The 11441-nt window shown below is 41.8% G+C and overlaps 1 protein-coding gene across 1 annotated transcript; it reads left to right on the forward strand.

Annotated features, from left to right (window-relative positions):
• The first annotated feature begins 208 nt into the window (after positions 1 to 208).
• Positions 209 to 8879, forward strand: LOC310957430 (adipose-secreted signaling protein-like). The gene is made up of 5 exons (XM_083927988.1): positions 209 to 279; positions 1911 to 2044; positions 3150 to 3303; positions 6020 to 6145; positions 8323 to 8879. Exons 1-5 carry the CDS (start codon positions 261 to 263, stop codon positions 8421 to 8423), a joined length of 534 nt encoding a protein of 177 aa, XP_083784114.1. The 5' UTR covers positions 209 to 260; the 3' UTR covers positions 8424 to 8879.
• Positions 8880 to 11441: the final 2562 nt, after the last annotated feature.

Here is an 11441-nt window from a genome sequence, read left to right on the forward strand (position 1 = left end):
TAGTTGTGTGTTGTTTTGGTTTTAAATGTAAAACTTGTGTGTTTATGCTGCTGTCTTGGCCAGGACTCCCTTGGAAAAGAGATTTTAAATCTCAATGGGAATATTCCTGCTTAAATAAAGGGTAATGAAAAAAAAAATGAATGAAAGTCTGACAGTCTCTCTGTTTTCCTCTCTGTCATTGTCCGTCCTCATACTCAGGAGCTCAGTGATGACATCAATCGGGTATTGCCTGACACTTCCAAATTCATAAGCAAATTACCATGGCAACAGGAAGAAAAGGTAAGTTTGACACTGGCTTTGTGTGTGTGTGTGCGTGTGTGTGTGTGTGTGTGTGTGTGTGTGTGTTTGTGTGTGTGTGGGTGTGTGTGTGTGTGATTTCCTCTCTTATGCATTTGATGACTCCCTTCCTTTTTCCTGTGTAGTTAAGACTTTGACATGCACTCAAAATGAACATTTCCATGAGATACAGTTGGTTGACCTTGTGTACATCGATGACCATAAATGATCCAGTGTAAAACCAGGCGGCAGCACCACAAAAGAGTCAGAAGTCAGAGGTTGAGTCATTTGTCCTTAATAGTACTAATACCTTTTTTCTCAGCTCATTTATAATTTGTTTGCGTGTTTCCATATGCTCTATATAAAAACCAAGAGATGTGTTTTTAATTTGTGATTGTTGATGTTGGTGATTTATTAACACTTCCATGTCTGTGCTGTCTTTGAGCAAGAATCGTCTGCATAGATGTACCTGTGATGCATTTTTCTGCCTTTCTCGGTGTTTTCCCAAATGATTTGTTCCGTGCCTGAGTGTGATGGCCTCACTTACCCGCTCCCTCGTGTTTGTGACCGCTTACATCAGCAAATGATACAACATAACATTTTGTTAATGCTGTCAAAGAGAAAAGGATTGCGGTATTTCCCTTTTTTTGCACGATTCCTACTGTATGTCACAAAGTGTAACCATATCTTCTGTTTTGACCAAATAACTAAGACAGGTGAGGTGAATGATAGACCTTAGTAACAGAAATGTGTCAAATGTTGTTTTACTCTACTGGAGGCTCTCTATCACATTATTAATTCAGAAAAGGGGGTCCTGGTTATACAGAAGTAGACCAAGTTTTCTATTGTCAAGTACACATGAATCATACTCGAGAACATCTTTTCTTTATTTAAAGATTCTTTTTTGGCAGATTTCCTAGCCTTTTATTAGATAGGACAGACAGGAAATGGAATAAGAGAGAGAGAGGGAGACCGCAGGTCGGAGTTGAACCCACAGCCAATGATACCTGAGGACCTTCAGCCTCTTTATGTGGGGCAACTGCTCTAACCACTGTGCCACCAGCCACCCTCTTTTCAAGGATTTGTGTAGGGATCGACAAACTGTGCCTGGGTACAGTACGGTGTTCACACTAATCCAGGGGTAGGCAATTCCGGTCCTAGAGAGCCACTGTCCTGCATGTTTAGCTTTCTCTCAGGTGTGTTAGGGCAGGGAGAAACTTAAAACATGCAGGACAGTGGCTCTCCAGGACCAGAATTGCCCACCCCTGACCTAAACAAACAGACTAGACTTTGGGGTTAAGTGTACTCGGATAGAGGCCCTGGTCCCTGATGTGAAGCCCCCCTAGACATTGGTTAGCAGTTGGATGCTATAGACAAGTCACAGTGGTGTTGTCCAGTAGGAAGTAATGGGCAGGCTGTTTATCCAGATGTTTGTGTTGCTTCACATCTGCTCCTCTTCATCTTTGTTTGCGTCTTCAGTTTCCTGCTCACTAAACATTTATTAAGATACAGATAGCTGTTTTGCTTTGTTGCAACACCTTGATATGTTGTTGTACTCAGCCATTATTTGAATCAAATCTCCATAATTGTGCCTGCATATCGATTTAAAACCCATAATTTCGCTCCGTCACCAGGCTCGACCTCGAAGGCCGGCGGGGTGCGTTTCCATGAAGACGAGGAGCCCCCCGGCTCTCCAACACGAAGAGACGAGTCAAACGTGTGCAGTCTCACTGCTACCCTTGAGAAGGATGGCAGCTACTTGGTCAAGGTGTGTTTATGTGTGCATGGAAGCAGAGTGGCTGTAGCATGGCCACTCATGAGTAAGCAGCTATAGCAATGGATATTTTTATAATGACGATTTGAAAGGTGTCAGTCATAGTGATGAAGCTACAGAGAATTATCAGCTTCTTTCAGTTGCACTTCTTTTTTAATTCACTCTTAATGCACTCATCGTGTTGTTTTCAGTCAATTGGACACAAAGACACTCCAAATGAATACTAATGTTGCTCTGTGTCTGCTTAATGTGTAAATAAGGAAGTATTTTCTAACATATTCACCATATCATGTTGTGCTGTTACAATATTCAGTTAAATTTCAATTCAATTTTATTTAAAGTGCCAAATCATAACAAAAGTTATCTCAGGACACTTTACAGATAGAGAAGGTCAAGACCACACTACGACTTATTCATGATTTAAAGAGACCAAACAATTCCCCTGCATGTCTTTAATAATAATAACAACAATGCTTATTACAGTTATTACAGTATTAATTCATCTTGTGTACACAGTGGCAATGAAAACCTTCCCTATAACAGGCAGGAACATGGAAGAGACCAAGCTCTGTGGAGGACGGACATCTGTCTGCACCGGTTGGGAAGAGAGAGAGAGAGAGAGAGAGATAGAAAGAGATAGAAACAGCGACAGACGGAGACATAGACATACACAAAGAATGACACAAAGACATCTTTTTTAACCACTTATACTGCTCAAAATAACACCAAACCTCTGCGGTAGAATGAGAAGAGTCCCTACAGAAAACAAAGCACCAACAATGTAGTTAGTGAACTAGTTGGTACTAGTTAGTAGTTAGTGTGTGTGTGTGTGTGTGTGTGTGTGTGTGTGTGTGTGTGTGTGTGTGTGTGATTAAGATTTTACATTCAGCATATGATAAACTCATGAAACATGTTAAATTGCTGCAGATTATATAACCTGTATATGTGGAGTAGCTGGCTTAAGTGCCACCTTCTCCACATATAACCATAAAAATGTTGCTTACAGTGTAATGCCTCAATAATGAAATTCCACTCCCGCTCTTCTATTGCTTCATTAAATCCCCCCTTTAGTAATGCCTCTACTCATTCCTGTCTGCAGGCTGGTTTCCTGAAGAGCCACCACTGTTATGAGATTGTCTTCACTGTCCCAGATGTCCCCACACTGGGCAAAGAGCTCTCCTGTCTTCCCTCCTCCTCTCCATCTCGGAGGTTCCCCAGCCTCCGGGTCCATCGTATTAACTCCACTCTGGAAGGTAAGTCCAGGCACCGGGATACACAACAGTCTACTGTCTCGCTTGATGGTGCGAGAAGAAAAAGTCTGCCTGTCATAGTTAAGAAGCTGAGACTATGATATAATCATTTTTAATCACCTTTACTACAGACAGCATGTCATGATGTATACATACATTTAAAGCTGCAGTCGGACACCAGATTCGTGGGTTTATCGAGCTAAGAATGACAGACGTTTTTCCATAACTATGTGTCTCTATACTGTACGAGCAGGCCAGTGGACAAGAGCAATAGAGATACAGGTCCTCCAGCAGCACACGGCTTACAATCACATGCTAGCAAATGATTAATTCCTGGAAGAATACTTCCTCGTAATAATGAAGATTCATTCATTCATCGTCTCGGGGGGGGGGCTGGAGCCAATCCCAGCTGACATTGGGCGTGAGGCGGGGTCCACCCTGGACAGGACGCCAGTCTATCACAGGGCACATAGAGACGAACAGAGACAGACAACCATTCACACTCACATTCTCACCTACGGGCAATTTAGAGTCATCAATTAACCTAACACGTGCACGTCTTTGGACTGTGGGAGGAAGCCGGAGAACCCGGAGAGAACCCTAGCAGACAACATGCAAACTCCAGACAGAAGGGCCCGAGCCGACCCTCTCGCTGTGAGGCATCGCTAACCACCACACCACCGCGTCGACCCGTAATGAAGATGTAGAATCAAATCACTGCTGCCTTTATAGAGTCCTAAAAACGGTTTTATCTAATTATAATTAAATTAGAATTTATAATTAAAACCCTGTGAAGTTTTTATGGGGTCTGAAAAATGCTTCTATTACCCAATCTGATGCCTGCAGCATCACACCCACACCAGAATAGAGCAGCGTTATATTTAACACAGTAGTTCATTCTAAACCAGGGGTGTCCAGAAAAGGCCCAAAGGGTCCCAGCTTGCCCACCCTTCGACTGTGTGAAATTGCAGAGAAGTAATATGAAGCTCTGTCTTTCTGTGTGTCCTTTACTTGAGAACAGTTCATCTCATCTACTTCACACAGGGGCTCCCCTAGCTATTCCTGAGCAGTTTAAGTCTTATTTTAAAGCAAACTCACAGTTACATTCATATTCAACTCGTGAATCATCACATCTTCATGCCCCCAAATTTGTCACTCATAGAGGTCAATTGTCAAAAAGATTTCAGGGAACCAAATTATGGAATGATTTATTCTATTTGGCTAATAAATGTATCTTGATAGTGTTACAAAAGATGCTTTATAAAGCATTTAATTGCTGTTTTGTAAATTATTTACTTCATGTATTGTTTATCTATGTTTTATTGTTTTACTCAGAGGTTATTTACCTGGTCAGGGGTCAGTACAGTCAAAATAATCACCCTAACATGAACGCACACACACATTCATACACTTCCTTACATATTACACATTCACAGTTTTTTTTTTTTAAATCGGGCTGATGAACATGCAGTTGCTGACATAGTTGGAGAAGGAAAGACCTACGGTCATGTGTGACTCCCGTCTGGGAGCAGGCCTACTGAGGAGGAACAGGAGTGTCTGTTAAGGATAGGGAAGGTCAGCACAGACACCAGCAGCCAGAATGAGACATTAGAACAGCTTACAGCCTCTGAACCAGGCTAGTTTTTATTTTATTGGAGGTTAAAGTTTATGAATAATAAGGGGCGTGGCCTCTTGAGTGACAGCTAGCCTCTGGCCCTCACTTCTCCTCGGAGGTAAACGTCAGACAGATAGACGTATCTCCTTCCCCCTAAGGTCACATACATGCTCTTTTTTGGTAACAGGAAATGAGGTGGAGTCAAAGTCTGACAAGAGGACGATTGGATCAAGTTGAGAGAACAGACCTCGACGGAGAGGCTACGTCCATTTTTTACACAGTCTATGTTCTTGACCTTAATGTCTTTGTTGCTTTTTAGATGGTGTTGATGCTGTCAAGATGGTGTTGATGCTGTCAATCGGTTCACCACTTTGGTCCACACTGAAGTATCTTAACAACTATCAGATGTCTGAACTCTCTCCTTAATGATACATTGATGTTACTGCAATTCAGCATTAGTCTCAAAAATACTGTTAGGTACATACATCCTGAATCCTCTAAAAAGCAATTTTTGGAGGTACTGTGGAGAGCTGAAGTCCTAGACCCTTGCTTAGCCGGCGACTGCTCCACTAACAACTGTGATTCTGGGTTTACCGAGAGAGGATTTTCTTTCTTTGCTATTTGGTCAGCCACAACATATTGCAGGAGTCTGAGTCTGAGTGCCCTACATTGCTTTTTTTTTCAGGGGAGCTGAAAAAAATCAATCTAGTGCAATAGTAGTTCTCCATTTCAGCTTTTAAGGAGGATGAAAGGACGTCTTTGAAAACCCTCTGAGTTACAGAAGCCAGTGGACTGTGCATCAAATATGTACCACGCCGCTCAGGAGACACAGTTTTAGTGCATAGCTGAGTGAGTGCTATTCTGCACACACAAAAAGGTTTCAAACTGCATCTGAAGCACAAGTGGAAAATACCACTCCCCTCTGACAGTACTATCTGACTGATGCACAGTGAATGAAGAACAGAGCCAGCCCCTCTCATCCTACTGTATCTCCTCCCTCGCTTGCCCCTCCCCCTGTCTCCTTCCATGGAACTGAGTTAAAGGGGTTGCACAAAATGACAAAAAAGTAAATATATGTTGGTGTACCCTCTCCCTCTCTTAAAGGAGAAGTAAAGGTAACATGTGAGTACAGGACTCACCAGGAGGGGGTGCTGCAGGAGGAGATCACTCTGGTGACCAGAGGGCGAAAAGGCAGCAGTCTGAAGGTCAGATTCCAGGCCAAGGTCATTGGTATGTGCTAGCACACACACACACACACACACACACACACACACACACACACACACACACACACACACACACACACACACACACACACACACACACACACACACACACTAAAGCCGTGTATAAATACGTTCTTGGCAGGTTTGAGTCTATAGGGAGCTCAGGACACACTGCCAGATTAATTTTACACACACAGCAAAATGTATTTACTTTTATTGTCACCACCACTAATATAATACAGTTAGACACTTGGCTCAAAAAAATTGCCCTTTTATAGCAAATGGTCATGCAGCTAGATTTGGCATTTTGACTAGAATTTTATTGGGTATTTAGAAATGTGACAACTGGAAAACAATAAAGACAAAGTTAAAATGTGACACCTGTAAAAGTCCTAGTTCAGAATTCGGACATAAACAATTAAGTCTCTTGCTGTTCTTTGTATTTGTCTGATGATTTCAGCACTGCTCCTTCCAGACAGAAGTTCCTGAATCTTGTCGTCTCTCCAGTTAGACAGTTCAAACACCCAGCCACAGCGCGCATGTCTCAACTGTGTGACGTGATCAGTATGCCGCTATATTGAGCGTTTGTAAAAAGTGTGGGGGAAAGAGCAAAATATGACTATGCAGAGGGACTAGTTGGGGGGTAACTGGTTGGGGGCCCCCTACTCGTTGGGGGCCTAAGGCAGTCGCATACTTCGCCTTAATGGAAGGTCTGCTTCTGACGGAGATATTCTGGAGAGTCGCTAACAGTTGCTAACAGCCGGACATGGCTAACAGTGATTAGCTCAGGGCAGTACGGTGAAGGCATTCAAAGGTCTTTTTTAACCACTAATACTGCTGAAAATAACAGCAAACCTCTGCAGCAGCATGAGGAGAGTCCCTACACAGAAAACTAAGCAGCAACAAGGTAGCTAGTGAACCCAGAGTCAGTGTTGGGAAAGTTCATTTTCTACATGAACTAGTTCAAAGTTCAGTATACACATTTTAAAATGAACTAGTTCAGTTCATAGTTCATTATTCAAATTTTTGAACTAGTTCATAGTTCTTTTTTTCAATATGTTGCTGCAAGCTATTCTTTTTTAAATGATTGCCACAGCCCATATACAGTAGAACCACAGACAGCAATTATTTTAACAGATTTAACTTTTAACAGATGGCACCTTTTTGGATGGCTGCAACCCCTTAATTAAGTTTATGAAAGCTGAGCTGAGGTCTCCGTCAGTAAACTGCAGCACCAGGTCGTCCAGCTGTGTCTGGGAGATGACAGCGGAGCTACTGTACGCAGTTAATGGAATTGGGGTAGAGGATCTGTCTTGACTTTTTTTATTTGCTTGGACAGACCTTGAAATGCCCGGTGCTTCAGTTCAATATGCCGTTTCAGGTTTGCTGTGGACTTGACTGAAGTGCAGATTTTTTTTTGAAAGCCGGTGGGCAAAGTTTGTACAGAAGTTTAAGGTTTTTCCGATCCTCACGACCTTGTCATAAAACTCATGAATTAAACGAGAATACAACACCTCCTTGCTGCTTTGCTTTGTACCCTACACATCGCTGTCGCCTCCATGCTGTTTTTTGTTTTGATGATGTGTGCAGCGGTGCGACACTAGTGGCTTTGTGTTGCCAGATCGGGTGTTTTTTTCCGCTCCATATTAAGGCCTGTTTACAGTGTGTTTTAGCCTGGGTTTGGCCTGGAAGTCTCTATAGAAATCTGGGGCCCTACTGAACAAAGTTAAACTGAGAGAGAGTGCCGCCACAGACACCAGAATGAACAGGTTCACAGTAACATTCATCAGGCAGAATACAGTATGTTCAGTGAACATAAACGAGTTTATTAAAAAGGTGTTTTAAAGACTTACCTACTGGCCCCTGTACCAGCTCCTCTCATAGTAAAGTCCATTCATGTGGATTAGCGAATGCAAACCAAAATTAAGGAGCCCACTGATGGCCACGTCCGGCTGTTAGCGGCTGTTAGCAGCTGTTAGTGTCTGTTAGCGGCTGTTAGCGACTCTACTGGATTTCTCCATTAATAGTTCATAGACAAAAAACCCCGTCTTGATGGCTTATGGGATGATTTAAGGCCGGAATTACACTTTGGATCAGTTCTGAATGAGCCTGACACCTGACAAGTGTACTACCAGAACTGTTATCTCCCTTTACCCTTTCCCTTTCTCTTCCTCTGTGCAGACCCACATCACGGGACCCCCATGCTGCTGGAGGGGGTGAGGTGCCTGGATGCTCAGAAAGACGCCCACACAAAGCACAGCAGTGGCCGTGAGAGGACATAATAAAAACATACACACATATAATGGTTATGTAGATACAGCAGTGTTATTCAGTGACTGGGTTGGGGCCCAGTGTGGTAGTACAGAAACACCAAAATGAGGTTCCCAATTTGGAAACAGCTTTATTTGACAGGGAAATAATATCTATGATGCTATGTTTTGCTACTGTGGCATTTCAAAAATATTTGTTGGAAAATATCCGGTCAAACAGAGACTATAATCAAAATGGGTAAGGTTTCACAATAATCAAATAAATTCAGTATGCAATAAGAACCACTAGTGAGCACTATTCTAAACTAGTCCACCTGTCTGCAGCACACTTACTGTCAGAGGACATGATGGTACAGTATGTTATTCCTGGATTTCTATATAACCACACTGCCTGATGTATGTATAAAGTATAAACTGTGGCTGGAAATTTAAATTGTGTAAGATGGGATATTCTTTAACTTACGAGTACTTTGCATTTTCTGTTTTGTAAAAAACAAATGTATTATTTGCCTTAAGCATCTTATATGTTGACTTCAGCATAACCATCTTCATGTGTATTTTGACAGCGTACATCAGCTAATGATACAATAATGTCAAGTATGAGTTGTTTTAATTTTAAAGTGTAACCATATCTACTGTTTTAACCAAATAACTAAGGCAGGTCGGGTGAATGATAGACCTTATCGGCAACAGGAATGGGTCAAATGTTGTTTTACTCTACTTGAGGCTCTCTATGACATTATTACATCAGAAAAAAGGGGTCACGGTTATTACAGCAGTAGACCAAGGTTTTGGTGTATTGTCTGATTTGAATAACACTACTTGTGTATTCTTGGTAAATCAAGACATTTTAGCATACAACCTGTTGAGAAATACACTCCTTGTTAACTCTTTAGCAAACTGTAAATGAAGTGATTAAGTCTCAATCGTAACTTGAAAGAGTTCCATCTTTAATCACAAGTAGTGGCATTTAATTAGGCTATAAGACATAACAAAAAATGTAACCTATGAACAATATAAAGCTTTAATGATCATAGACTATAGTATTAGGGCCTGTGTCAAAATATATTACTATTATTTTTATATATTATTATTATTATACATGTTTTTTTTTCTGGAGGGCACCATGGATTCTTTAACCCCAGGGAACAAAAAAAGGCACTTCTGCCCAGAAAAAACCTGCTTTGGACACAGGCCCTAAAATGGTATGTTGACTAGAGGGGGTCTACCGTTTTGAAGCCGGGAGTTTGGCCATCTTCTTTCTTTGAAGCCGTACATGACCATCTTTAGACGAGAGGGTGGAGCTGAGCTCAAAGCCAGTTTCATTTCAGTGCTGCTATGCTAATCTAAACACTGAAGAGGGAAACTGATGATTTTCAACACAGACTATTGGGACTATTGCCAGTGGGACTATTGCCAACGGGTGAGTGGGGATACCTGCGTTATTTTTTTCCCCAACTGTGTTCCATCTAGTCCTGCCATACTGTGCTGTGATTGGCTAGTATTGTTTCTTCAACTCTTCCTTGTGGTTGGATGCTATGTGGAATTATGACAACATTAAGAAGCTGTGCTTCCATGAGCATCGTGTCAAAGAAACATCACATTTCTAAGGAGTTTCTGGTTCAAAGGGAAGTGAAAAGTCAGTTAACCTTCACTTGATCCTAATGAGTTTATGGTCTCAATCACTAGTTCAAGTCTTCTTCAATACAGTATGATGTTCATTTAGTAAATTATGGTCACAATTATAGAATGTTTTGGGTTGTTATCTGTTTTAAAGTCTCAGGAATTTAACCCTCTCACGGTGTGTTTTAACTTCACCAGAGCTCATTGTAACACTGTGGTCACCTTAAAATATCTTGATCAGTGTTGGGTTTCACCTTGCTAACAAAGCTAACATTAGCTAGCTAGTTATAGCTGGTAACGGGAAACTGGCATTTTCAACTGGCTCATTGTCACTGCATTAAAAAGCGCCTGGGACCGGTGCGGAAGTTTGCCTCTTTAGCATTTAGCTTTGCGCAGCATTATTGAAATGACATTGGAACGCAGCCTGACACTGCTTAGTGCTCCTCCCCCAGCACCACCCTGTTGTCCAAATAGGGTCACGTTCGGTTTCTCCCTTTAAAGAGGTAGTCAATAAACCAATGGGTGACGTAACAGTAGCTACGTCCATATTTATTATACAGTCTGTGGTTCCGACATGGTAATAACATCCGTCCTGAGTGATCACCGATCACAGTGGACTCGCACTCAGACCATATTCGGAGGTGGTCTGGGCTGCATATGGCCACGTTCTTTTAGCAGTGTGTATGCTAATGTGTCCTGGGCCACACTGAAAAAACGCCTACTAAACTGTAAGCAGATCTACACTCTCATTCCCTGGGTGCGTCCAAAATGTCTGAGCTAATAGGTAGCTCTGTGTATTTTGGCCGACTTCAAATATCAGTTTTTTCTTTTATGTTTTTCTCATGTAACAGAAACCAGTAAGAGTGAATATTTGGATGTTATTTTCATACTGTCAGTGATGTGTAGGTGTCTCCACAGAGACATCTGATCACTCAGGTCGGACAATGCCACATCTGAATGGGGCCAGTCAAGCAGTTAGCAGCTAGCTCATTTGCAGTCGAAGGATAAATGGCCAACAGCTAGTGGAAAACGAACAGTAGTCAGAGCTTCTGATCTTCAAACTAGATGATGTGCTTAAAAGTTCTGAATCATAACCTCCAGGATTCATGTCGTGTAGCAGTTGACCCATCATTCTGCAGATGTAACATTAATGTTAACTCAAAATGGCTAAAGCACAGCTGTCAACAGTAGCGGGGCTATTTTGGCAGATCATAGTGACACTATAAGACGTGACTGTCATGCACTTGTTATCTAAAGTTATTTATATACAGTGGTACCCACTGTAAATGTACAACTAACTTATATACCATCATCTTTGCACGTCAATGATTATATTTGAGAAAATATACCAGTACCATATTAACAGTGTACTCCTACATTAGCTGTACTTAAGTTACGATAACATGA

This window comes from Echiichthys vipera, assembly GCF_963691815.1.
Source record: "Echiichthys vipera genome assembly, chromosome: 2".
Taxonomy (NCBI): Eukaryota; Metazoa; Chordata; class Actinopteri; order Perciformes; family Trachinidae; genus Echiichthys; species Echiichthys vipera.

What these genes read in the sequence shown, in the direction of transcription:
- LOC310957430 (XM_083927988.1), top strand. An exon ending in TATTAACTCCACTCTGGAAG is followed by an intron (nt 3,304 to 6,019) that starts GTAAGTCCAGGC and finishes CCTCTCTTAAAG; the next exon opens with GAGAAGTAAAGGTAACATGT. An exon ending in ATTCCAGGCCAAGGTCATTG is followed by an intron (nt 6,146 to 8,322) that starts GTATGTGCTAGC and finishes TCCTCTGTGCAG; the next exon opens with ACCCACATCACGGGACCCCC.